At 63.4% G+C, this 20,118-nt stretch overlaps 2 protein-coding genes across 3 annotated transcripts; one reads left to right on the top strand and one right to left on the bottom strand.

Annotated features, from left to right (window-relative positions):
• Positions 1 to 456: 456 nt before the first annotated feature.
• TMEM235 (transmembrane protein 235) lies at positions 457 to 6,787 on the top strand. 2 transcript variants are annotated; one of them, XM_059379306.1, is made up of 4 exons: positions 457 to 2,174; positions 3,643 to 3,723; positions 3,916 to 4,053; positions 5,728 to 6,787. In XM_059379306.1, exons 1-4 carry the CDS (start codon positions 1,994 to 1,996, stop codon positions 5,967 to 5,969), a joined length of 642 nt encoding a protein of 213 aa, XP_059235289.1. In that variant the 5' UTR covers positions 457 to 1,993; the 3' UTR covers positions 5,970 to 6,787. The 2 variants fall into 2 exon arrangements, with proteins under 2 accessions (XP_059235289.1, XP_059235288.1); XM_059379305.1 differs by having other exon boundaries at positions 3,913 to 4,053.
• An 889-nt stretch (positions 6,788 to 7,676) lies between these two features.
• On the bottom strand, positions 7,677 to 13,852 carry LOC132004536 (uncharacterized). Its single transcript, XM_059381065.1, is given in 8 exon segments — positions 7,677 to 8,364; positions 8,366 to 8,426; positions 8,965 to 9,157; positions 9,383 to 9,520; positions 10,158 to 10,343; positions 10,767 to 10,855; positions 11,587 to 11,670; positions 13,119 to 13,852. Coding segments are annotated over 8 exon segments (1,380 nt in total). The 5' UTR covers positions 13,537 to 13,852; the 3' UTR covers positions 7,677 to 8,153.
• Positions 13,853 to 20,118: the final 6,266 nt, after the last annotated feature.

Below are 20,118 nucleotides of genomic sequence, written 5' to 3'. Positions count from 1 at the left end.
TGCAGCGAGCTGAGTTGGTGCCTGAGCCGCGATGCCGAGCGGCTCCGTGATTTCCCAGGCAGTTTTAGCTGCTTCCTCAGCCCGGGGCTGGAGGCAATGCCCTGTGGCATCAGCCTGGAATGGGAGGCTCATTGGGCCCACAGCCATCGCTGGGGTCAGGGTCCTTACCACCCCGGAAGAGTTAGTTGAATGCAAGTTTTTAAAAGAGGCTCGGGGGAAGCCCGGTTTCTTTGTCACTTAAAATCGGAATTCTTCCATCCAAACATCCCTCCCACCCCTGATTTTGGTGGTGGTGGTCTGATGCGATTTCCGAAGAGGCTCCAGCATCCTGCAGACGGGCTTGGTGCTTCCCAAGTGGCCAACCGACAGCTCCAGCCGCGGGTGATGAGCCAGTCATAGGAGGACCACCAGTGGAAAGGGGTCATTGCAAAGGGGCGCTTTTTCAGAACCAGGCTAGGGGGTGATCTGGGTCCGTCTTAGGGACAGAGGCTGGTGGGATTCATCCGAGCAGCCCCGTGAGGACCAGTGCCTGCTGCCTAGGGGGACAAAGTAGTCAGTGGCTCCCAACTGCACACTGGGTTTCGGGCACGGAACTTTAAAGCAGGGAGATAGGGTGTAGACTGCTAACATGGCCATCTACACTGCATCGTGAGCGCGAGACGTGTCTATTCCTGTGTGCAGCTGTGTGGCTCAGTGCGGACAATGGCCTCCAGCAGTGTGGTCCCCAGCCCTGCCAGCAGAACCCTTTTTTTTTTTTTTTAAGATTTTATTTATTTATTTGACAGACGGAGATCACAAGTAGGCAGAGAGACAGGCAGAGAGAGAGAGAGGAGGAAGCAGGCTCCCCGCTGAGCAGAGAGCCCGATGCGGGGCTCGATCCCAGGACCCTGAGATCATGACCTGAGCCGAAGGCAGAGGCCCCAACCCACTGAGCCACCCAGGTGCCCACCAGCAGAACCCTCTTTATGGGGGTGCCAAGGAGACCCTTCCAGAAAGCTCAGGCTGACAGGCAGGGGTTGCTGGGAAAAAGCATATGGAGCTGCCACCCAAGAGGGGCTCCTCCCGTCCTCCTAGTCCCTCGATCATACCTTCAACACAAAACAAGGCTGCGACCCACTGAAGGCAGTGTGGGTCCTTGTCACGTTGTGGCTGAACGCTGGGTCACTGTTCACCTTCGCCGGCTTCCAGCAGCGGCCCTGCCCTGCCTCCTCGCTCCCCGCTCTCCCTCCCCCGCCTCCCCTCCTGCTTTTGTAGAAGGCTGCCTGGAAGCAAGATTTCTCCTTCCATAGCCCCCTTGCCAGCCTGCCCAGGCCCTTTGCCCATCCAGCCCGCCTCACTGGATCCCTTTGGTTAGTCCTGGAGACTGATTAAGACCAGGAGCAGCCAGGGGTCAAGTGCCGCAGCCAGGGGTGGCTGCCTCCCACCATTCAGGCTGCGAGCTTCCTGGCCAGCGAGGTCAGCTGCCTGCTGAGCCCCCTCCTGAGATGACACAGGCCCCACCCTTCCTCCTCCTCAGCCCGGCCATTTGGCAGCTGAAAAACTGGAGGTTTGGAGAGAGTAAGACATTTGACAAGGGACCCACTCCAGCGACCAGCTCCTCGGGGACGCTGGGGTTTGAACCCAGGTCTGGGGCAGGTCCGCCTGCAGCTCTGAGACCTCCATCCCTGCACCCAGATCTGCAATCGCGTCGCCAAGAGGTGGGACCGATCTTCCTGCAAACCTGAGGGGGTGTGTTGTGAGGCTGGCGCGCAGGCAGAAAAGGGGCCGCCGCGTCCAGAAAACCCTCGGAGTGGCAGCACCAGCTTGCCGCCCCAGCTCCCCGCGTCCCCCCAACCGTGCCCCTTACTCCCTGGCGCCCCCCCCACCCCCGCCGCCCAGCTCACCAAATCCCAGCCCCCGCTCCCCGCCGGCCTCGCCCTCTCCCCGCTCCCCGACTCTCTCAACCCCGAGGTCCCCTCTGCTCCCCAAATCCCCGGCGCCACTCCTGGACTGCATGGCCTGGTTGGGCGCGCTGCTCCTGGCCGCCGCCCTGGGCGCGCTGCTCAGCTTCGCGCTGCTGGCGGCCGCCGTGGCCAGCGACTACTGGTACGTCCTGGAGGTGGCGGACGCCGGCAACAGCACCGGGCGGGCCGCGCGGCTGTCCTCGCACTCGGGGCTCTGGCGCGTCTGTGAAGGTACAGTGGTGGCGGGCCGGGGCGCAGAGGGCGTGGGCAGGGCAGCGCCCCTCCTGCCCCCACTCCCCATCCCGGACTCTGTTTTCTCCCAAAACTGGGCGGTGACAGTAGGGCTCAGAAATGAAAGGGTCGGGCACTGGGCGGTTGCGGGGAGAAGGGCATTTTGGGGCCCCCAGAGCCTGGGGAGCAGGAGCCCTGGGCCTTCCTTTGCCCTCCCTGGTGGGGGCGGGGGTGTCTTGTGTTAGTAGCGGCACGTTGCTTGGTAGATGAGAAGGAACCCCCGGCTCTCAGTGGGCTCTGCCATTGGCTGCTGCCTGTCCCTCCAAGGCTTTGTCCGATGCGGAGAAGATGCCTCTTCTCAGGATGCAAGTCGGTGGGGGGTGGTTGGGAGAGTGAGGGAGGAAAGCAGGGGCAGGACCCTGCACCCAGGGCACAGGCTCCTGTTCTTCCTCAAGCAGGGGTGCGGGCGCTGAGGTGGGAGAGGTGCGGGGCACTGGGGACCTCCGGGAAGGGCACGGTTCCACATCCAAGTGACCACGAGTTGTTTCTCAATTGCTGTCTGCAGAGGTTCACTAGCACAGCCAGGGCCCCCGGAGTAAGACCCCTGTTCCTCTCTATTCCCCCACCCCCTCCCCACCACCTGACGGCTTGACGAGCCCTTGGGCACCAAACAGGAGTGCCTTGTACCTTTCACACCTGCGGAGAGGGGAGGCCTTTCCCTCCGCAAGGCCTATGTAACGGGGTGACCAGCGGGCTGGGGGTCCTCCCCTGCACAGGACCAGCCCTGGGGGGCAGCAGTGTCTGTGAGAGCGTGTGAATGTGTGTGTGTGCATATGCGTGAGCATAGGTCTGTGTGAGTGCCAGCGCGTGTGCATGTGTCAGTGTGCGTGTGTGCACATGAGTGTACGTGTGGGAGGCTCCGCGCGTGCGCGTGCGTGACGACACCATCCTTGGTGGCGGCCGGGGAGGAAAGACGAGCTGTTGGTGCATCCGCAGAACACACTGTGCTGATTGCTCCAAAGCCCCCTTGATGTGTGCATGTGTGTGTGCAGATGTGGGTGGGTATGCATGCGTGTGTGCAAGAGTAGGAGTCCACGTTACGCGCACCTTTTCCTGTCCAGGCAAAGCCACACGTGAGCCTGCTCAGGGCCCCAAGCCTAAGGGAGAGCTGAGGGCAGCGTCTCCGGGATGTTTGAATTTCAGACCGACATCTATGTAGGTATATTTGTCCGTTACAGAAACAAAACAGGTCTTAAATCCTCCAAACCCACTGGGAGTCACAAACTCTGGGGTCCAGAAGAGAATCTGACGGGGCTCCGTGGCCACTGACCAGCCCGCTGGGTTCAGGCAGGGCTGAGAGTGTGATGTCCAGTGTGCCCGCAAGACCGCCCATCTCAGAGGGACCCGGGGTAGTTGGGGATCCCACAGGTGTCCGGCCCCCCAAGCTTCTGTCCTTTCTGCTTTTTAGGGCAAAACAGCTGCATCCCCCTGATCGATCCCTTTACCAGCGGGAACCTGGATGTCCCCACCTCAGTGCAGCACCTCATCTGTGAGTCCTGGGCCTGAGTCCCCACCCCCCACCCCCGGTCTGTCCTTCATCTGCAGGCAAAACTGTCCCACAAAGGTGGACCTCCAGGCAGACAGGGCTCTGCAGCGCTCAATTGGATCTGCCGGCAGGGGTGGGGGGCAGTGGGGGCCGGTCCAGGTCCCAGCTGGGACGCTGAGCCCCCTCTCCCAGCAGCCCTGCACAGAGCTGTCATGGTGACCCTGCCCCTGAGCCTCGTCCTCGTCGTGTGTGGCTGGATCTGTGGCCTCTTGGGCTCCCTGACGCGGAGCGTGGTCCTCCTCCTCTTCACCGGCTGCTACTTCTTGTTAGGAGGTGAGTGTGGGCGCCCTGGGGGCCACACGTCCTGGGAGTGGGAGTGCCTCCTTCCGGCCACCCTGTCTCCTGCTCCCATCTGGCCTGTGCTGAGCCTGGGCCCAGCCTGGGGACTGAGCCGCAGCAGGCAAAAGCATGTTGGGTGTTACAGGGCCTTTCTAGGGACACAGGCAGGGGTTCTGGCTGTGGGCCTCGAGCCAGGGAGGGAGGAAGCCCAGGGCTGAGCTCCCCAAGGCAATCCCTGGACCTGGTCTCCTAGACCTGCAGGGGGGGCGCTGTTCTCTCCTTCCCGGACTGGCCTGGTGGGAGCAGCTGGCGTGGTCAGACCCCGGCAGTGACACAGTTGAAGAGGGGCCTCGCGGTCCTTGGCAGTGACCCAGGTCCAGGCCCAGAATGTGACTGGTAACAGTTCCTCAGCCGACATTCCCCTAGGCTCTTCTGGGCGCTGGCCAGGCGCACCCCCAGGGCTGCAGCTGTGGCCTCCCTGTGGTCCCAGTTTCCAGCTCAGAGGTCCAAGGTTTCACCAAGGTCACCAGTGCTTTTCAGTGCCATCTGCGCCTGCCCGCCAGCCGGTGCCCCCTGCTGCCCAAGCCTGGCTGTCGCTGATGCTGCCCTGGGGCTCCTTGGGGTCAGCCATCAGAGGCCTGTGCTGTCGGGGTGAGGCCTGAGCTGGGTCTGGCATCCGGGCCAGCTCTACGGTCAAGGCCATGGCATTTGAAGCCCAGACCTCTGGGGCAGGCCTGCCTCCTCGCCAGGGGATGCTGTCCCTGTGGGAGACCTTAGTCAAGTGGGAGCAGGCAGGCTTGCCTGGTGCCAAGAGCCTGGGGGACCAACAGCCCGGGTGTGCGCTTCAGAGAATGACAGCGGCAGTCAGCTGCGGCCGGCCCCCAGAGACTGGCTGTGTGGGTCTAAATCCAGTGAAGAGGACCTTGGGAAGCCACGGAGAGGAGTAACGGGGTGGGATCGTATCCAGGAAGCCTTGGCATGATGCTCTCAGAACCATGGCCCAGACGAGTGGGTGGACGGAGGGCCCGGGGGCAGCTGCTGCGGGGGGCTCCTCTTCCGAAGGACCCGGTTCGAAGAACGCCACCTGCTCTGCTCGCTCAGGGTCCAGGCTGGCTGCTGTCCTCGCGGGGGATGCTCCTTGGAAACGGGTCCGTTGACATCACTGTCAGCGCTCTGAGCAGCCCCAGAGAGTCCAAGGGAGGACAGTGTCAGCGCTGGGGGGAGGTGGGGTGATCGCAGACGGGGGAGGGGGCAGGCTGGGGCGGGGGGGGGGAACCCCATGAAGGGGGGGGGACGGTAAGGAGAGGGGGGGCGGTCAGAGCGCCCGACCCCCCCCCCCCACTGCCAGTAGAGGTCCCTGGCTCCGTGTGTGTGTGTGTGTGTGTGTGTGTGTGTGTGTCAGGGACACTGGGGGACACGGGAGGGTGCTGTGTATGCAGAGGCAATAGACTGGGGACTGTTGCCGAGGGTATACGTGGTGCCTTTCATGGTGGGGGGGGTTGTGGGGTGATGCCCGGGGCTTTGGGGACTGTATCAGAGCCTCTGTTCCCCTCAAAGGCCAGCAGGGAGGGGCTCCTGGTCTCCAGGACCGCCTCGGCCAGGTCCTGGTGAGGCAGTGTCACTCAGTGGGTAGACACAGCAAGTGGTCCCCCTGCCCCCCTCCCCCAGGTGCCCTGACCCTGGTAGGGGTCAGCGTCTACATCAGCTACTCCCACCTGGCCTTCGCCGAGACTGCCCGCCAGTACGGCCCCCGGCACGTGCAGGACATCCGCATCAGCTTCGGCTGGTCTCTAGCCCTGGCCTGGGGCTCCTGCGCCTCCGAGGCACTCAGCGGCTTCCTCCTGCTCGTGGCAGCCCGAGCCCTCAGCCTCAGCCGGCAGCCGGGGGACCCCCACTCTGTGGTCATCTGAGTCCCAGAGGGGCAAGTGGCAGGGGCGGACACAGTTTCCCTTTGCATCTGCAGGCCTGGCTGGAGATCTTGTTGGGAGGGGCACCTGCGGGGTGGGGGACTGGGAGCAGAGCCAAGGAGCCAGGTTCCTGTTGCCTGGCAAAGCCGGATGTTTTGGGGGCCCCCTGCCCAGTTTATGCCCTTTAGGGACTAACTGGTGTGAATGAGAAAAGGGAGTCCCAGAAGAGTCAGCAAGTGACCCAAAGGAACGTTAACGGGGTCGGGGTGGGGGTGCTGCAGGTTCCCGGTGCTCAGCAGGTCCCCTTGCCTCTCGAGGACATGGCCTGCCCTCGCCCTCCCCCAGCAGCCCTGGTGTGCCCCGCTGTCCTTCCTGGGGCCCGGGGCAGGTGCAGGAGCTGCCCGCTGTGCTGGGGAGGAGGGAGTGTGGAGTTAGGCGCCGAGCCCAGTGTCACCCGCGCATTTGTGTGTCCCGTCCTCCGGTCGCCCTTCACGCTAGCGACCTTCACCCGTTTTACAGAAGGGGGCTCCGAGGTCCAGACCACCCCGGAGCACGCGGCAGGGCCAGACGCCCCTCCAGGCTGGCGGGCCTCCCAGGCCTCTGTTCAGTCCCCTGGCTCGAGGGCAGGTGTTGGCGGGGAGGATCCTGGGCTGGGGGAGGGGGGGAGCCCGGAGTCTCCTGGGATTTGCAAGGGCAGCTGAGTGGGCCGGACACTCCCTGCCCCTCCCTGTTCTCGGGCCTCCGTCCTTGTCCTGGGGCGTTGCTGCTGCTTTTGCTGGACCCCATCCTCCCATCTGCAGCCCCCCGGGGGCGGGGGAATGTCTGTGACTGCGGGGGGGGGGGGGGGGGGGGGGGGGGGGCTTCTTAGCCAGGAGGGTCAGGGGCTGCCTCGAGAGGCAGAGGCCAGGGCTGCAAAACAGAGGTGGGTGGGGGTCGGCTTGCAGACCCGGGTGCAGGCCCACTGTGACTGGACTCCTGGGTCACCGTGAGGCTCGCTCCTCCTGTAGGCAGAGAAGTTGAGGTGGCAGAGGGGACGGGGCCCCAGGGGGGCTGTGGAGCACCCGAAGCCCCACACAGCCCCTTCTGGGGTTCAGGATCTGGAATGTATGCGGGGGGCTAGAGGGCAGCCAGCCTCCCTTTATTGCTCCAAAGGTTACAGGAAGCTCCTTGGGGCCCTGGGGGCTGGTACCACTTGGGGGTCCCCCTGAGGGCTTCCCTTCGCACCTAGGTTTTAGCGTTTGCCATTCCGTGTCGCAACATTGTGCCATTTTGTCCTTAAATAAATCAATTTATGCTCTGTGCAGATAAGCCTTGTTTTTCTGTCTTAACGTTTTTTCAGAATTGATCAAACAGAACTATAAACTGTGTGGGCAGTAGCACTCTTACCAGCTGTGTGTGTGTGTGTCCGTGTCCCCATCCAGCCAGAGACGTCTTCTGCAGACACAACAGGCCCCTTCTCTGAGGGTTGGCACAGGTGGAAGAGGACCCTGTGCCCTGACCCCGCACCTCCGTGTTGGACGGGATGGCTTGGCGGGCAGGTCCTCTCCACTGTGAGGCTCTAACCGCACTTGTGGGTTCGCTGGGGAGCAGGGAGCACAAGGGTTTGGTGGGAGGCCTCCTTGTCTGCCTCTGGATCTACACGACCCCAGGAACTGCTAAAAATGAGATTCAACCCCAAATCATCTACAATAAAGACATAATTTTTTGTAAGAAAAAAAAAAATTTTTTTTTTAAAGGAACAAGTCTATAGGTGACAAGACAAATCCCAGCCCCCGACACGGGGCAGCTAGGGCTCCCGGGCATCCTGCCCCGCTGTCTCTTTCTAATCTCTGGTCACCCTTCCCCGTGTGTCCCCAAGCAGGAGCTCGGGACAGTTTCCTCTTCTGGGCGCTGTGAGCAGAGCCCTTGCCCTGGCTGCTTCCTGGGCTCCGGCAAGGGGCTCGGCTGGGCTCCCACCGGTCCGCCGCCGTGGTGCCCTGTCCCAGATGCGGGAGGCACCGCGGGCTTGCCGAAGGAGCACGGGTGGAAGGCTTCCCCACCGAGCGTGGGGAGTCAAGGGGTCCGAGCAGGCGGGTCACAGGGTCACGGGGGTGTCGTTTCACTGCCTCTCCTGCCACCTGCTCCCTCAGGACACCTGCACTCCCCACCTGGGTCCCAGCCGGGGCACAGGGTCCGGTCACCCCGTCCTCAGGGCCCCAGCTGCCTCAGCACAATCCCCCACTTCTTCAGCGCCAGCTCGGTGTCCTGTGCGGAGACGTCGCGGTGCCACACGGCGCGCACCGACCGCTCGGCCCAGGGGAACAGCAGCACGCGCACCGCGCGGCCGGTCTGAGCCACCTCGTCCGCGCTCACGGCCTGCAGACGCCGGCAGAGCTCCTCGGGCCGCAGCCCGTCCACCCATGTTCGTCTCCACGGCGGCGAGGTCCGCGGAGCAGATGGGGGACGCCAGCTCCTGGAGCCCTGGGACCGGGGCCTCTGGTGAGTGGAGCCTGACCCCAGGACCTCAGCCCTGAGGTCCGGCCCTGTCATCCCAGCAAGGGCACAGGGCAGCCCAGCCGCCTCAGAGAAAACAGGGACCCTTGGAGCCGCACAGACTTGGCTCTGCTACTTTCCAGCTGTGTGACCTGGGGCAAATCAGTTAACCTCTGGGCCTCAGGATCCTCATCTGTAAAGTGGAGACATCATGGGATTGTTTCGAGGACTCAAGTGATAAAGATTAAGACCTGGGTTGGAGGCTTCCCTCGCCAGATCCTGCAGGAAATAGAAATTCCTGACCTCCCTTGAGGGCTTCTTGGTCCAGACCCTCCACCGGTGCGGTCTGGTAAAGCATTCTTCTGTCCCGGGCCCACGCCTCATGGCTCAGTGGCTGCCCTACACGTTCTAGAGTCAGAAGGAAGTACACCCGCTGGGGATTTGGGCCCTGCTGCAGGGGACCCCCAGACACTCTTCTGGGAGCAAAAGGAAGTGAGGGTGGGGGTAGGGGCCGTGGTCCACGTACCTTTGGCGAATCTCTGGGCGTTCTGGTGGTCCCTCTGCAGCACCTCCTCGAAGTCCGCCAGTCCTACTAGGGCGGCAGCAGCCAGCACCCCGGCCTGGCGCATCCCTCCGCCCAGCGCTTTCCGGAGGCGCCAGGCTTCTTCAATGAAGTTCTTGGGCCCCCCAACCAAGGCCCCGACCGGTGCACCCAGGCCCTGGGAGGAAGAAAGGAGAGAGTCCTGCCTGCCAGCACCCCAGGTGTGCATCTCTGTCCTTGTGGCCAGGGGAGGGGCGTGGGAAGGGGATGGGGCCCCATCTGGGGAGGGGCTAAGGGGGCCCAGGGCCAACTGCTGCCAGCTTCGGAGCTTGGAACCCAGCTGACTCCTACTGTGGACACCCCCGCTGTCCTGTGTTTGGGAGGCAGCCCGAGGCTTCCCCACCTTGGAGAAACAGAGAGACACGGAGTCACAGTGTTCCACGATGCGGGCGGGGGGCACGTGCAGAGCCACCGCGGCGTTCATCAGCCGGGCCCCATCCAGGTGGACGTGAACTCTGTGGCTCCGGGCCAGGAGCTGCACCTGGGGGCAAAGAGCAGGCAACGGTCAGAGGGGCTGAGCTTGGGGTCCGAGTGGAGGGAGGACCAGTCTCCGGGAGCCTGGAGGAGTCCAGACGGATCAGGGCTGGGCCAGTGTCCAGCGTGGCCCCCTCGGACCGGAGCAGGCGCTCAGTTGCCTGAGCCTGGGCGCCGTCCTCTGTGAAAGGGGATTGATAATAAGTGGTGGGTTCGCCATGGCCGAATGCAGAGGCCGTAAGAGCCATGCATGCGGCACCCTGTTTGAGCCGTCCCGAGCTTCCGCGGAGGAGATGCCCACTCCCGTGGACAGGGAGAGGGTCTGGAGGGTCATTAGTGGCGAGTTCTCACACCGGGAGCGGCGTGGCTCAGCCCTCATACCGTGTACGAGCAGGTGCTTGTGGGACTCGCTCCCTGGGGAGAACGGGGGTGTCTCTGTCCGCGGGGCTAACCGGGGGGCGTAGTGCCCTCCGTAGCTGCGGGCGAGGGGCACATGCGTCCCTCCCACAGCAGTCCCAGCTGCCCTGGGCACCCATGGCCTGTGTGAGGAGACACCCTCCCAGGAGGGGGCTCCGGGCACAAGGTGGGGGGGCTGGCTGGCTGGGGGCGGGTGGGGGGCAGGCGAGTGGTGGGGTCGGGCCCACCTGGCGCAGGTAGTCTACGGGGAGGACGCGGCCCCCGGAGCTGCTGTGGGTGTTCTCCAGGCAAATGAGCTTACAGACCGGGTGGTAGGGGCTCCCCAGGCCCCTTGTGACCATCCTCTCCAGCTCAGCCAGGTCCAGGGTGCGGCGGGGCAGGTCTGGGAGGGGGTGGGAGTGCACCCCCGCGATCTGCAGGTATTGGGGAAAGAGGGAGGGAAGATCAGGTCCAGGGGCGCAGCGTCGCCTCCCACCTCTGTCCCCGCGGCTCCTCCCCAGATCGGGGCCATCGAGCCTGCCGCTCTGCTGCGGACGTGGGCTCGGACACCCCAGCAAGAAGGGGAGGAACCAAGGGCTGGGTTCTCCCGAGCCGGAGCGCCGCGTGCTCCGGGTTCCCACAAGGGGGCAGCAGAGCGCCGAGAACGGCCCGTATCCGATCGGGCGTGGGCGGGGGGGCTGGGCCGCGGCTGCCCCCACGTGGTCAGTCTGGGAATGGCTCCCTTTCCAGCCACCCTGGCCATCTCTTCCCTCCGCAGGTCCCAACGTGGTCCCTAGGAAACTGGTTCCCGCCAGAAATGCTGAGCTGGCCCCAGGTGAGGGGCGCCGGGTCCTTACCTGAGCCACCCCGCCCTGCTCGAAGACGTGGAGGTGGCACTCCTGCCCGAGGAGGAGCTGGGAACCCCTGCGCTGGCAGTGACACATCACTGATAGATGGGGGAGGGCAGCGTTGGTTGGGAGTCCCGTGGGGCCCACCTGCTCCCGCCCAGCTCCTGGCTGAGCCCGGAGGCTAGCTCCCAAGTGCTTATGCCAATTAGGAAACGGCACCCCTTCAAGACACCTTACTGCCATGGGCCAGAGAACCATCCCAGGAACTATGAAAGTCCAGGATAACCGTCCAGTGAGATGTTGTGCCCTGTGCCCTGCAGCCCACCCACAGAGCATGTCCTGCCCAGGAAGCTAGTCACCCTGCTGCTCCTGGGGGTCAAGCAGCTCAGGGCACGGGCATCAGTTGGGCCCAGCAGCAAACAGAAGCCCATGCCCACTAGGAAGCCAGAGAGCTTAATAAAGGGGGTGATTTAATAAAGGGGGCGATTTACAAAGGTGTAGCAGCGTGAAGGGAAGCCACAAGGGACAGAGCAAGACCCCCAGGCCATAAGGGTGGAGAGGGAGGCGTGGTCACCAGAACCTGGAGACAGGGAGGCTTGGAGAGGGCTCCCAGGAGACTACGTGGGGAGGGAGCTGGGGGAGGGGCACGGACACGCGGAGCCCTCTCCTCTCCTCTCCTCTCCTGCTAGGGACTCTCCGCTGAGCCCAGCAGAAATCCAGACGGCTCAGCACCCCACTGATGTAGTCCGAGCTTTGCCCCTCGCACCAAGGGGAGAAATGCAGAGGGACGACCCGGAGGGCAAACGGGAGTCACCCCCACCACGCTCACGAGAGATGAGGTTGGCCATGGTGTTGGTGGGCACAAACAAGGTCTGGTCCACCCCCAGCAGCTTGGCGGCCTTTTCCTGCAGCTCTGAGGAGGGAAGGGGCAGGAGGCATAGGGAGACTCCGTCAGCAATGGCACTCTTTTTGCATTACTCATAACCGTGAGCTCACGTCCTGCTGAGGTAAGTGGCCAAGCCAGACAGAAGCCCTGGTCTGTGGGCTGCAGACTGTGGTCTTGGTGACCATATATCTAGGTAGAGAGGCCTCTCAGTCAACACCCTGCACCCAGCCTCCCCCTGGGCCCTGGTCTCCCCCACATTGAAACTTTGTGGTTTGAACCCCCCTGTCCCATCCAGACCTCACACCTGTCTCACTTCCTTTCCCATCAGCCCCTTGCAGGTGGGGCACTGCGGTTTCTCTGCTGACTTCCTCTCCCAGAACAGAAGGACAGGAGCTCTCAGAAGGGGAGACTCGGGGGGGGGGGGGACTTCAGGCTCCTGCTTTAAAGGCTGCTCTGGCTCCCTCTGCCTGTGGTGTCAACTCTGAAGTCTTTAGCGTGACATTCAGGCCCAGTGGGATTTGCCCTCTGTCTTTGCCTCCAGTTACTGGTGGCTCCCAGTACCCCACACTCCAGCCACAGTCCCTATCTGTACCCTCAATACCCAATGAGCCAGCTCCCTTCCCTGCCTGGGGGCGCCACTCGCTCTTTAAGAGGCTACTCTGCGAAGTCCCCCTTCCCTGTGAGTTCCACGCCTCCTCTCTCCACCGGTTCCCAAGGTACTCTCTGTGGACAGATGCCAGCCCCGACACTTCCCCTACCCCATGGTGTCTGTGTGTCTGGCTGCCTTCTAAGCAGTGGGCTCAGCATTTTCGAAGTTCCAGGCAGTAGGTGTCTGCAGAACGCATGATCACCGATCACCATCTGACCCTACACACAGCCCCTTGAGGCTCAAACAGCAACCCGTGGCTTGCCCCTGGCAGGGCAGAGGGTAAGCACCCTCGCATAACAGTGGTCCATTACGATGGCCACCCTCAACACTGTGTGTGAAAATGCTCCCTAGGTTATCGGAGTCCAAATCCTCTTTTCTAGACCGGTTTCCTGTGAGTCTCCATGTGGAAAGGCGGTGGGTGCAGGACCGTAGCTACAGGTTTTGAGAGAGAGGACCTGGGTTCGAAGACTGCCTTGCCATTCGCTGGGTAGGAGACCTTGGGTGCCACACTCGCCCCAGAGCCGCGCTCTGCAGGAGGAGACCACACCCATCCTGCGCGCAGCTCCACACCTTCCTGCGCACACCGGTCCCCCGGGAGGCCCGTGAGCCTGCAGACTCTGGCTCGGCGGGTGTGAGCGTGGGGCCCGAGAATCTGCATTTCCAGCAGACCGTGGGGTGATGGGCCGGACTGAGCAGCAAGGCCGCAGGGCATGACGCCCAGCCTGCGCCGCCCCTGCGCGCCCCGGGCCCCTTCTCTCGCCAGCACCACGGACAGCGCTCTGGGGTCGCCGCGACGCCCCCAGGCCGCGGCCCACACCGGGCTCACCGCGGACCGTGGGGTCCTCGCCGTAGCCGTAGCCGTAGTCGTCGTCCCCCACGACCGCCTCGGCCATGGCGCGCCTCATGGCCGGCCCGGGTCTGGTCACCGTGTCGCTGCGCAGGTCCCCCACGTGCGCCGAGACCTCCGTCCCGCTCCCAGACCCCCGCGTCCAGAGGGCCCCGGGTCGCCCGGCAGCGGCCCGGGCCAGTCCGCGGAGCATGGCGGGGGCAGCGCCCGACCTCCACCCGGACCCTTCCCAGCGAGGGCGACCGGGAGCGAAGGGGTTGGCGCGGCGGGACTTCACGGTCTTCGACCGCAGCGGCTGACCTGGGCCCGCGGGTGTGCCCGGGGCGTGCTGGGAGTTGTAGTTCGGACTTCGTCCAGGCGGCGCCGCGCGAGCTCGGGCAGGCGGGCCCCGAGGCATGCTGGGAGTTGTAGTTCGCGCTTCCCGGCGAGGGCACCGCGCGAGGGGAGCATGTGGGGTGGGGGGGCACTGCGTACCCAAGAAGAAACCGAGGCCGACGAGCGTTCCAGAGCGCAGGCCCGTGTGACTCCTGCCGTGCGCCAGGCGCGGTCTCGGACACCCTACAAACGTTAGTGCAGTTACGCCTCCCGGCAGGTCGAGGCGGCAAATCGCAGTAGCATCCCCGTTTCACAGATGGGAAAACTGAGCCGCGCGGAAGCTAACGCCCGCGGTCGCTGGGCAAGGAAGCGGCCGGGCCGGCTGGCTCCATTGTGACATCGCCCCTGAAAAGAGCGTCCCGTCACTGACTTTGTTTCAATACAGATTTGTTGAGTACCTCCTAGGTGCCGGGCAGAGGGGTGCCGAGGTGGTGCAACCGGTCTGGGCGTCGGACTTCATGGGGTACGTGAGAGGGGTGCAAGAGAGCCCCCTGGTGCATACCCCTGCCCTTGAGAGGGGGCTGCCTCCCGCTGAGGCGCACAGCCGGGTTGAGGAGTGAAGGGCAGGGACTGACTCAAGTCCTCCCTCACCAGGCTTTGGACGAGGCTTTTCTCCGCTCCGTGCCTCAGTCTCCTTGTTTTGAGGATTCCATGACTCACTGTCCTCAGTGCTGACCCCGGTCCCTGGCTGTGCGTGAGCGCTCCGTATGAGCGTTCTGCTGCTGCTGCTGCGAGGACCATCCTTACTGGTCCCAGCCCAGAGCCCTGGGGCTTGGTGTTGCTGCCACGGGGAGGACCGTGACTCAGCCCAGACAGGACCTTCTGCCGGGGGACCTTCCCTCACACAGGGAGGACAAGTCTCCCTCTGAGCGCCCAGCCTCACTCGGCTGCTCCCCTCCCTGGAGTAAGGCCACAGATGTCGCTGCCCCCCCCCCCCACCAATGGGAGGATGTTGGTCCCAGAGGGGCCCAAGTTCCCCAGAAGAGGTGCCCACAGCTCTGGCCAGGGCGGCCCTCATCGAAAAGGGCACTCCCGTCTTCATCAGAGGTCTGCCATGTGCCTGCTCCCAGTTGGGTCTACGGATAAAGGCGGACAAGAGCAGACTATTGTCGGAGCCTAGGTCCCCTGGGTGGGGACAGGACACTGCCCAAGAGAGGAGCACTGGGAAGGGGGTGGATGTCAACCCCGGGAGACACTGCCAGGGGCCTGGTTGAGGCATCAGTGTATGCTTCCTGAGAGAAGCAGGAATTGGGCTGAGCTGTGAAGACAGAGCAGGTCACTAATCAGACGAAGGAGGAACATAAGGCAAAAACTCCAGGTCGGAGGGAGATGGGGCACTGGAGGTCTCGGGAGAAGGCCAGCCGGCGGAGGAGCGAGCAGGGCTGGAGACGGAGCTCACAGGGTTAGGGCATCTTCGCTGGAGCTCTCCACCTCTCCCCCCATGCCTAGCGCGGGCCTCTTGAAAGGGCACAAATCACAAGATCCCTGTAGGATCTGTGGCCCCAAGGCCCCCATCTAAAGCAAAGGCTCATTGTGCCTTCCCCCACCCCAGTGCCCCTCTGTCCCTGACCCGCAATCTAAACTGAATTCCGGGCCCTTGGAAAACAAGCCCCTTATCTCTGAGTCTGGCTCCAGCCCTTCTGCTGGGAAGAGGGGGTGGGGAGCAGAGGCCTCTGTGGACAGGAAGGGAGGGGTTGGGGCAGCCGTGATGGCCCTCAGAAGAGCAAGGAGTAAGAGGGCCGAATCCCCAGGCACGTCCCAGTCCTGGCCTTCTGTTTGCAGGCGCTTCCCAGTTTGCCAAGCCTACTCACCCACAACCTCCCTGTCCATCCTCATAGCATGGAGGAGGGGGACTGGGCAGGGGGCTTAGGGCCAGCCCACCATCCAGAAGGCCACCAAAGTAACAAAGGTGGTCATCAATCCAGCCTTTCTCCTCCCGTAACAGCGGTCTCCCCAGAGAGCTGGCCTCCTCCTGAGGGAAGCTGGGGCCGCCCAGAGGTTCCTTCTACCTACCAGCCGCTGCCACCTCCTCCCCAGTCCTAGGGCCCCGGGGCCAGCCCTGCCTCACCCTCGTGAAGGAGGGAGGAGGCGGAGGGAGCAGGTAGGACGGGGGCCCTCCCCGGAGCAAGAAGACGTGTTTCTGTTTTCTTTTGTTCTTTTTAAGATTTTTATTTATTTATTTGAGAGCAAGAGAGTGAGAGAGAGCACCGGCACGGGGTGGGGAGGGCAGAGGGAGAGGGAGAAGCAGGCTCCCCGCCGAGCAGGGAGCCTGACGCGGGGCTCGATCCCAGGACCCCAGATCATGACCCGAGCTGAAGGCAGACGCGTCACCGGCTCAGCCCCCAGTTTTTGAGGCCTTGTTGGGGGTGAAGCGGAGACCCTCTGCCCACCGCTTGGTCTGGGGGGGTTGCGTCGGCTCTTGTGTGTTTGTGTGTATCAGTGTGCACATACGTACCTATGCACGCGTGTCTGTGAGCACACATGTGTAAGCACTGCTGTAGTACGTGCAGTGCAACCCCCGTGTGTGTATACACACGTGTGCAAAAGTGCGGGGGGGAGTCTGTACGTGTGTGTAAGCGTGGGGTGGATGTGGGGTGCCCCAGTGTGCGTGTGTATGCATGTGTATACGTCTGTGTGCTTGTGCGTGAGTGTGTCCCTGGCTGCGTCTGATCTCTGGGTCATCTTGTTGATGAGCTGGGAACAGCTCACAGCTCCAAGGCCAGGGCTGAGAAGCCAGAAGGCCCTAGAGCAGCCCCCTCCCCACGACCCCAGGTTACTGAGCGGACCCCAGCAGTCTCTGAGGAGAGCCCAGCCCCTAAGCAGTGGCCCTTGCTGGAGGTTGGAGGTGGTGGGATTGTCTCCTGGCCCCACGCAGACCAGCCCAACCCCGCCACAGCCCTGGGCTAGGCCACCTCCGGGTCAGCCCCGCCCCCTCCCTCCCCAGCGGGCTCTTTGTCACAGTCCCCTCCCTCTCACCGCATGGCAACACTTGGGTTCCCCGAACACCCTGGCCTCTGTCTCACCCCTGGGCCTTTGCACCTGTGTTCCTTCTGCCCCGGAAAGACCCCCAACCGTCCTCACACCTCCTTGCCTGTCACCTTCTTGGTCTTTGGGTCTCTGCTGAGCGGTTCTTTCCCCCAGGAAGCCCCCCTAAGCCCTGCCCCAGCAGGGGAGAGAGGTGGCCCGCCTTCTGGGGTGTCCATGTCATCTCCTCTCCTTGTCCCCCGGGGTTACGGGCCAGGGCCAGGATGCTCTTAGCTTTTGGAGTGTCCTGTCTGCCGGGCCTGGAGCTGGCCCACGGTCACTCCGGCTGAGCAACCGACGAAGGGAGACACATGGGTCAACTTCCTCCAACCCCGGTCCCTGGGGCCGCGTGGACACCGCCAGCGCAGACACTGTCGTGGGGGGCCAGGAGCCGTGTCAGCAGCTCTGACCATGGAGGGCCCTGGGGTCCTGTGCCAGAGGGGGCCAGGCAGGGGTGAGGAACAGACCCTGCTCCTGCCTTGGTCTCTCCACGAAGGATACTCCCTGGGGGTCCCTAAGAGAGCCCCTCCCCTGGCCTTCTTGAGACACCTACCTGCCACTCTCTGGCACGGTGGGAGGACCCTGGGCAGGCTTGCAGGTTTAGCAAGATGTGAGTTCTGGGGTGGCTGCTTTCACGGCACCCCCAGGCTCGCTGGCACCCCTCCAGGTGCAGGCTCTGGGGTGTGGGCACACACTCACACACGCACGAGCCGAGTTGAGCGTGCGTATTCCTGTAACCCTGGGCTGCTGGCAGGAAGTGAGTGGCGGGGAGGCTGCTGCTGGGAACCAGGGGCTGGCCCCACTGAGATAAAGGGAGGCAGCAGATTGGAACTGGAGATAGCGGCCTTGGGTCCTGGTAAACAGGTTGGGGGAAATGTCCTTCCCATCCGAGCCTCTTGGCCCTGAGCCTGCAGGATCCATAGGGCCCTGGCCTGCGTCCAGGCCCAGCTGCCTGGGAGTCAAGGGAGAACTGTGTGCACCATAATCTCCGCAGACTGGGGGAAGGGGCCGCGCAGGAGGGCGTGCTGGGCCCCACGTCAAGGCCACCTGTGCTGTTAGGGAAGGGGACAGGAGGAGGACCGCTCCAAGCCCCTGCAGAGGGAGAGGTCCGTAGCACGACAGAGGGGCCACCTTCAAAGCCGTCTCGGGAAATCGAAATGGCAGGAGACCCAGAGAGAATGGGGACAGCGAGGGGGAGGGGCCGCGGCCCACCGCCCAGCAGAAAGTCCCTGCAGCAGCCCGCCGTGGGCTGCACATTTTGGCTGCTGGGAGACCCTGCACCGTCCAAGCCGAGGGAAACGCACACAACCTTCTCCGGCACCCCACCAGGGCTGGGGCTGGGGGCTCTGCCCGGCCAATGCGAAGCGCCCCGCACCGTGGGCCCTCAGATCCGCCGGTGCTTTCAGAAACACGAGGAGATGCTCACAGCAGAATGCAGAAAAGTGCGTGACGCGTGTTTGCCCCGTTTCACAAATAAATACGTGCAGAGAATGAACTTCTACGGCGTTGCTCCTCAGATCGAGAAATCGAACGTGGCCAGGGTTCCAGAAGTTTCCTCGTCATTCACAAGCGCTCTCTCTGCCAGCAGCAACTGCTGGGACCATGTGACCACTGACTTTTGGGACCATTACCTGCTCTTCTCCGAGGATGGGACCCTCAGTAACATCCTAAGTGGGGCGTGTGGCCCTGTGGGGAGCTGGGCTTTGGGCTTCCGCCTGGCTGGCGCTCTGCACCGGGCGCCCGGACCTCGGTGTATCTCTGTCCCGCCTGCTCCGGGAGCCAGGTGCTTTTCAGGTTTGCTTTGCCAGCAGCGCCGCTGTGAGCGTCGGCATTCGCAGGTCCTGCGTCTGCAGGCGAGCCCCCCGCCGGTCCGTGGCTCCCCAAGTGGCTGCAGTGGTTTCCGTCCCCACGTGCCCGTCGCCGGCCGATCCTGCCATCCCTGAGCAGGACCTCACTTCATGACTTCAGCCGTGCGGTGCCCGCGCGCTGGTACATTTTTACTTTTATCTGCTCGTTCTGATGAGCGACGGACTTGAACGCCTTTTCTGACGTTTTAGCCCACCGCGGTCCTCCTCCGTGCCAGCCGGAGCCTCTTCCTGGCGACCCGCCCGTCATCTCCGTGTGCTGGGTACCAACGACCCGTCCGCGGCTCGTCGGCCGAAAAACGTTTCTCTCTTCTGTGGCCTGTCTTCGCGCTTGTGTGAAGTACGTGACGGATTACAAATTCCTCCTCTTAGGTACTTAAATTTTTCGCCCCCTCCCTTTATAATGAGTGTCTTGCTTAAGAACTCCCCAAGGGCGTGGCGACGCTCTCCCAGTTGTTCTAGAATCTGGAATTTCTGCCTTTCCCCTTGTGTTTACATTCGTGGACCAATTATTTCCCGCCACCGCTCGGAGGGCAGGAACGCACAGCGCCAAGACAAGTCAAGTCACCCCTGACGCGGAGGTCCCCTTCCCTGCACTACACGGTCCTCCCTTTGCTGTGCGGGTGGTTGGCCGTGTACCCGGTGCTCATCGTGCCCTGGGCCAGGCTGGAGGGGTTGGCTGCCCTGGTGTTGATCATCGTGGGAATCGGGGGGGGGGGGGGGGGGGGGCTGGGAAGGTCTTGGTCAGGCGCACCAGGGATGCTGGAAAGCCGCCACCGTGCTTTCCAGAATGAAAAGTGGCCTTCGGTGGGCCTTTTGGCCCCATGAACCTCAGAAAGGTGAACACCACCCCCTGGCACTTCTCTCTGGCAAACTGGAGGCCCTGCCTCCACCCGGCACAGCCCTCCATCCTTAAGGCCCAGAGTGGGGGTGGGAGGTCTCTGATGCCCCCCCTCCGCCCCAGACTGTGCAAGGCTTGAGACTGGAGGTGCCGAGTCAGGATCCGACCCCTTCCACAGAGGCCCCCACAGCGTGGGCTCCAGGGGGGCAGGCCCATGGGGCGCTCCAGGTCCTAAGGGAACAGAAGAGCCCAGTGTGAAGGCCTGGCAGCTGGAATCCTAGGAAATCCTCTGGGACAGTAGCCCCAGGGCTCCCTCTGCTCTGCTGGGAAGCCGCCAGCCTTCCAGGAATCAGCTCAGGCGTGGGGGCAGGGAGGCCTGGAGGGGGGAGCCAAGCAAACCCAGGGCTGGGTCCCCCATTACAAGGGCCCCCTGGAGATGCATGGCCACAGAGCAGGAGGCCTGGGGATGGGGCCCAAGCGACCCTCAGAAGAGCTTTGGAGATTCCTAACATCTCAGGACCTGCCATGGGACCCTCTGGACACCCCCCAGCCCTGCTTTCTGGATGCCACCTGCAGCCCTGGTTGCAAGCCGAGCACACCTGGCACCTGCTCCTCCCACCCCCACCCCTCCCCGAGGCCCTGGGGCCCTGGAGCTGCACTGCCCAGCTGGGCTCCGACAACGAGAGGCCAATGTTCGGGGTCTGGTTATTTACTGCCTAGCTTCCTCCTCCTTCCAGTAATCTGTCCTCCGACTCCAGGCTGCTTCTGATCACGCAGCAGACCTCTGATCTCTGAATCTGCCTCGCTTACCGGCATCGGCCTCTGGCTTCCTGTTACGCGGCCCGGGCTGAGGCTCGAGGTCAGCTTTGTGCAG

The sequence above is a fragment of the Mustela nigripes genome, chromosome 16, assembly GCF_022355385.1.
Source record: "Mustela nigripes isolate SB6536 chromosome 16, MUSNIG.SB6536, whole genome shotgun sequence".
Classification (NCBI taxonomy): Eukaryota; Metazoa; Chordata; class Mammalia; order Carnivora; family Mustelidae; genus Mustela; species Mustela nigripes.
This window is presented reverse-complemented; position numbering and strand designations above follow the sequence as displayed.

Bases quoted from the DNA above. Each gene is read 5' to 3' on its own strand.
- TMEM235 (XM_059379305.1), top strand. From the start codon at position 1,994: ATGGCCTGGTTGGGCGCGCTGCTCCTGGCCGCCGCCCTGGGCGCGCTG. The intron at 2,175-3,642 runs GTACAGTGGTGG...TCTGCTTTTTAG, and splicing joins GCTCTGGCGCGTCTGTGAAG to GGCAAAACAGCTGCATCCCC. The intron at 3,724-3,912 runs GTGAGTCCTGGG...CCCCTCTCCCAG, and splicing joins CTCAGTGCAGCACCTCATCT to CAGCCCTGCACAGAGCTGTC.